At 34.9% G+C, this 6,000-nt stretch overlaps 1 protein-coding gene across 1 annotated transcript; it reads right to left on the minus strand.

Annotated features, from left to right (window-relative positions):
• Positions 1-757: 757 nt before the first annotated feature.
• LOC132622680 (protein INCREASED PETAL GROWTH ANISOTROPY 1) lies at positions 758-5,764 on the minus strand. The gene is made up of 6 exons (XM_060337333.1): positions 4,292-5,764; positions 3,137-3,268; positions 2,855-3,036; positions 2,632-2,743; positions 1,139-1,273; positions 758-1,047 (listed from the first exon to the last, which is right to left on the minus strand). The coding sequence occupies exons 1-6, from the start codon at positions 5,465-5,467 to the stop codon at positions 910-912; spliced, it is 1,875 nt and encodes a 624-aa protein (XP_060193316.1). The 5' UTR covers positions 5,468-5,764; the 3' UTR covers positions 758-909.
• Between the last annotated feature and the right edge of the window lie 236 nt (positions 5,765-6,000).

Consider the following 6,000-nt stretch of genomic DNA (forward strand, 5'->3'; position numbering starts at 1 on the left):
TATAGTTGATGGGACGGAGACGAGACTGAGATAATCTCAATCATTTTTGTTTAATCAGTTCTTCCTGTTGATTAACAGCTCTTCTAAAACGCTAGTCTCCTTTTTCTTTTTTCATTTTTCCCTTTTTTTTTTAATTTGGGAAAAGGATAAAGTAAAATAAATTAAAGTTCTACTGGTTGTGGATGTTTGTGATTTCAAGTATTGGGCATATTTTCCTCTAATTATGTTTGTGAGATGCGGGCAAAATGAAAAGGGAAGTTTTAATAATATTTGTATAGACGAGAAGCTTTTCCAAATAAAGAGGGATAAACTTTCAAATCCTCTTAGTTGGTAGAGAATTGTTAAACTTCCTTTTGCTTGCTCTCCTTTCTCCCCTTTCAAAAAACAAAACACACACACAAAGAAAATGTATCTTCTACTTTTTGTTTAATGTCAAGGAAAGTGAGGAAACTGGGAAAAGAAAAAGAAAAGTAGACATAAGTTTAAAACTTCAAAACTTGAATTTGAAAGGTAAAAGTTAATATTTGAAGTTTGAGCATATGTTGAGGGATCGAGAAATAACATTTACCCAATTCTAATTCATCAAATTTATGTAATTTCCTCTAAACTGTTTTAGGTGTTAATTCAAGTTATGGTGCCGAGTCATTTTAAATGGTCAATTAGGATTAACAGAGTAATACATATCACAAACATAAAAACTGATGGATTAGATAGATGTCTGTAAGGAAAAGTTATTAGCTGGCTGATGGAGAGTCCATTTTCGCACAAATTATGAATAAATTAATAAATGTTTATGCAGAAATGGCTACTGCCATTGGTATATTCACATACACATGGACATGGTTATGTCACTCTTTTTTACAACAAAAATAACAGCATTCTGAAGCTGAGTTCGCTACAGATTTTGAATTAGCATGGTGTAGATCTGCAAACATATTTGTGTTGTTGCTGCTGTTGCTGATTTTGACATTGTATATGGCATGATCTTGCTTTGTCTCTCAGCTCTTGGAATGCCCTCATTGTCTCCACATCAAAACCACCCGCAAACTTAACAAAAACAATAAACAGAAATTTAATTATTAGTACAAGAAAGCATGTGAAAGATCAAATTTGCATGATAACGTTCTTTCTTTAGTACCTGATGTACTCGAAAGGCGAACCTAACTCCTTGAATTATAAGCTCTTCTTCTTCAGGACCACCACCAACCATTTCTAACTCTGCGGATACCCTCCTCATGTATTTCATGGCTAATTTTACTGATGCCAGCTTGATCTGCAATAATGCAAAAAACCAACACAACCACCTCACGTTATCACCAAGTCCTTCTTTGTGTTATTTCTCAATCAAAGCAGCAGAGCATGGTACAAAATTTGAGACCACACGGTTTGCAAGAAAAGGGTAGATATTACTACAATATATTTGCCTCACATAACAGTGAAAAAAAGGGAAAGCAGTAATTGTGCAGGCAAGCAGAATGTCCGTGAACTTTGCCTGTTCTTAAATTATGTCATCTTGTAGGAATAAAGACTAACAGACCAAATAGTTTGTTTAGATGCCCATATCATTCTGCAGAAACCCCAATTATATGCCCAAAAACTGAACTAAAAGCTCAGAAAGAAAATAAAATTATATAAGCATTTTTAAATCTTGACAGATCTTGAAATACATGAAAGGAAAAGTAAAGATACAAGTTTTTGCCAATTAGGAAACTTCTTGCTACTAGAGGCTCTTTGTTCACTGTTGACTACTAAGACCAACACAATAAAGAAGTTTGAGGTTTAATGTGCCATTAAATTATGCAGATCTATCTTAGTGTGACATTATAAAAATCATAGGGATCTATAAAAGGTCAACACATTTAAGAATCTGATTCCTTTTTTTCTACTTACTACCACCAACATTGGCATAAAAAGGGATGCACACAAGCAAATAGGTTTTGGAGACTGAGACTTCACATGTGCTCATGCAGGCATGGGCATAGTTAATAATGCAAAACTTCCTCATAAATTTTGTCATGTAGTAACCTCTTCTAATCTTAGAATAATACAATATAGATTTTATCCCATGCTATTTGCTTTGTCCATCCATTATTTATCAGCAAGACTAAACATCCATGGGACCACACCAGTAACACCAAGAACCATCTTCAATTACCTGACTTTTTTTTTTTTTTTTGTTGGTTCTATTGCTTTTCCTCAAGTTATAACTCTAAGAATAAAGAAATAGAGAGATATCTGATATAAATTGGCTTTTTTAACGAAGAAAGAAACTATACCATGAGACATAAAATTTATTATGTTTTATAGACTTCAAGAGAAAAAGTCAGTAATTGGTGGTTTACCCAGCTTTGCAGAGCAAAATATGAGGAAATTTCAAGTACGAACTTTGGACAGAACTTGCTTCAGTGCATTATACATCATTTCCTAGAGATTTTGGGAACTGTCACTTGTATCTTTTTTTAATAGTCAGTAAAAAAAATTGCAGGCACCAAAAGGGGTGCTGCTACCAGAAAAGATGGAATGAATTGAGGTCCCCCGTCAAACTTAACATATTGTGAAGACATAACTATGTGGAACATCAAACGGCTAATTAGTAGAAATCACAAAGGAGACAAGAGAATTATTTATTACCTGAGTAACAAAACCATTATCCAGCATCCACTCAATTGGAATTTGGAAGACTTTATATCTCTTTGTAGCTGATTCTCTAATTCTTGACAGATTGTAAATTCCATGCTCTAATCTGTTAAATTGACAACAATTGACATTAGAATAACTACCATATTATTTTTACAATGCAAGTTCAGATTAACTAATTTAGAACTTAAGTAATAATAATAGAGCAGATAAGTACTTCTCAAATAAGGCCTGCATTTTTTTAAGAGCTGTGCCACAGGGTTGTCTGGGATTATCACGAAAGGACGATGCTTCAGATTCAAGTTTCTTTAGATCACAATATCCAAATGCAGCTTCTCTCAATGCATCAGCCTTTTGCTCAGGCCATTCGAAGTGTTTCAGAACAGCCCTTTCATCAACCTGAAAAAACAACGTCATCAGATTGATTGACCAAGCATATACATTTCGCACGTTGGACAATGAAAAGATCTTTAAATGATTAACTAAAGAAAAAGTTTACCAGGTAAGAGAGCTCATCATCAAGCCATTTTACAAAAGGCACAACATCCTCAATGTCTGTGAATGCAGCATGTTCTACTTCTTTGATCAAAAACCTAATAAAATCTCCTTGTGTCTCAACATCTGTTTTAATCTGCAATTAAAGAAGCAAAAGGGAAAGAATCAGAAATTAAACAAACCAACTAACATTCAATGAGACTTTGCAGTTGATCCCTCAAATGCTACATCTTTAAAAATTTTAAATCCAATTTTGAAAGTTCCCAAGTTAAAACAAGTATCCCTTTATTTTCAACCATCATTAGGCAACCTTCTTAAAACGCCATTTGATTTTCTATAATATTCCATGAACTCCAAAATTCCAGTCTAATTTTAGTGACCAAGAGTCAAAGAAATAAATTTTGATTAAGATCTTCAATTATTTTACTCCATGTTGTTATTGATAAACTAAAAAGAAATTTGCAGCACTTTTAAATCCAATCTTTTGTTCAAATACTAATGTCAGATCTGACACAAAAAATTTCACTTAAACCCATGAAATCAGCAAAGATTGTGATAGCGATTGGTCAGTCTATAGAGCATTCAAATGACTAAATTGCCCAGAGTAAGCTAATGAAATTACACCTTTCCTGATTCATAATTGCACTTTACCTTCTACCTGCATTGATTCGAATCTAGACACTGTCTTATCTTGTAAGATACTTGCAAAATTCCAAGAAAAGTGCAATAAGGGTACCAAAAAAAAGACATCACAAGAGTCAAGACTAGTCATTTTCACAGACAGTAATGCGAAGGGTAAATGGCAAAGCAGTAATTTCACAAACTAATTATAATATTTTCTCCGTCCATTTTTACCTTGGCATATATATTAAAAAGAATCCATAAATAACACTTTATTATATTACCCCTAATTATTACTAAATCAATCAAACATGCATTAAAATTTATACAAACACTAATAATTTATTGAAGTTTTCAAATCAATAATTAATAATAAAATTAAACAATAAATATAAAATGATAAATTATCTCGTAGTAATATTTTTAATTTGGACAAATAAATATTAATTATCTTGTACTAATATTTTTAATTCCGACATCTATTTTTAATATACATGTAAAAATAGACGGAGGGAGTAACAATGGTGGAAAAACTTACCGCTAGTAAATGGGCTGAGCGGTTCTCAATTTCTCCGATCATATCCTTCGCCGTGGCTGGACCATCGGCACCGGAACTAACTCCGGCACCGGAATCTCTCCGGCAATCTCTCCTCATTAATGAGTGATAAAACTCAACTACTTCAGGTATTCGCCTAACCTTTGCTGGTAACGGCTTTAAACCTGGTAGTGGCGGTGGGGGTGGTGGTGGTGCTGCACCTGTTTTAGACACCGCTGTAGACGGCAGTGGCGGTGGAGGTGGCGGTGGCGGAGGAGGAACTGCTGCAACTTTAGGTAGAGGTGGAGGTGGTGGAATGTTGGAAATTTCAGCTAAAGCACGTTCAGCTGAATCTGATAAAGAACTATAAGAAGGTGAAGATGACGATGAAGATACGGAGGAAGATGACGATGATGATGGTTTTGGTGGTGGTTTAGGAACACGTGGAACTCGTGATCTTAAACCAATAATCCCAACAGATATCTCAGCTAACTCATCTGAATTATTACGAGAATGTTGTCTAGGCCTTTCACATATTTCCATTGCACTAACAATTTCCTCTTGTTTTGAACTAGTCACAGTAATACTAGGTTGAGTAACGCATTTTCTTAAATACTTGGTCATGTTAGATTTGTTGTGTGCACCATTTGTTACAGATAACTCTTCATTAGCTTTCTTAAGTTCAGAAATCTCAGCTTCCATAGCTTTAATCCTCTCATCATACCTCCCATTTTGTTTCGATAACTCAATATGTAATATCTCTACTTCTTCTCTAAGTCTCTCGTTTTCCACTTCTAAGCATTCAATCATCCGACTCTTCCGATCGATTTCTGAATCTTTTAGATTGATCTCACTCTCCAGCAGTGGAAGAATAGCAACTGATTCTTTAAGCAGTTTCTTCTCAAGAAGCTCAGTTTTCAAACGCGACTCTCTTTCACGCAACTCTTCGACTATACGTAGTAGCTCTGCTACATCTGGTGGACGAGGTTGGACTTGGGCTGAAGAACGAGGAAAATAAACACCGAAAGAACGAGAAAATGTAGTAGTTTTGGGTGTTTGTTGTTTTGTATTGCTTGGTGGAGGAGATGGAGGCTTGGGTGATGAATCTTGCTTTGATGGCTTTGGATTTGCAGGTGATTTCTGTAAACCCATAACACCTTTTACTTTGCCAGCAACCATTCTTGCATCTATCACAAAAGGTTTAACTCTCTAATTATTGTTTTCAAGAATGCTATCTATCCCTTCAAAGAGAAGGAAATAGGCCAAAATGAGGTCCCTATCTATGTGCCTGGAAGAAAAGGGTTAAGGGGGTAGGGTTAAGGGTGGGGGTGGGGGTAGGGGTAGGGGGTTCTTTAAGAGTTATAGGGGTATGAAGAGTGAAGATACTGTAAGTCTGTAACTCTCTGTGTTTGTGTGTGTTTTTGTATAGAGGCCAGGGTATTCGTTTGTTGGAACTTTGAATGTGTAATGATGCAGAGATATCGATGAACGGTCTTCTTTTCTTGGATCCGGTTTGATTTTTATTTTTAAAGGCAAAAAAGGAAAACAAAAAATAAGACAAGCATTTTATTAACTAAAGTTGAAATATTTTGACTCATCCACGCGCGAAATTGAATCACTATTTTACCTTTACCCTAACGTTGGAAACAGATAATTGTTCCAACGGTCATACGCCTTGATAAAAATTTCCTGTATTTTATTTTAATTTGAAT

The sequence above is a fragment of the Lycium barbarum genome, chromosome 12 (assembly GCF_019175385.1).
Source record: "Lycium barbarum isolate Lr01 chromosome 12, ASM1917538v2, whole genome shotgun sequence".
Taxonomy (NCBI): Eukaryota; Viridiplantae; Streptophyta; class Magnoliopsida; order Solanales; family Solanaceae; genus Lycium; species Lycium barbarum.

Bases quoted from the DNA above. Each gene is read 5' to 3' on its own strand.
- LOC132622680 (XM_060337333.1), bottom strand. From the start codon at position 5,467: ATGGTTGCTGGCAAAGTAAAAGGTGTTATGGGTTTACAGAAATCACCT. The intron at 2,744-2,854 runs GTACTTATCTGC...TCAATTTAACAG, and splicing joins ATGCAGGCCTTATTTGAGAA to ATTAGAGCATGGAATTTACA. The intron at 1,048-1,138 runs GTACTAAAGAAA...GTTTTTGTTAAG, and splicing joins TCGCCTTTCGAGTACATCAG to TTTGCGGGTGGTTTTGATGT.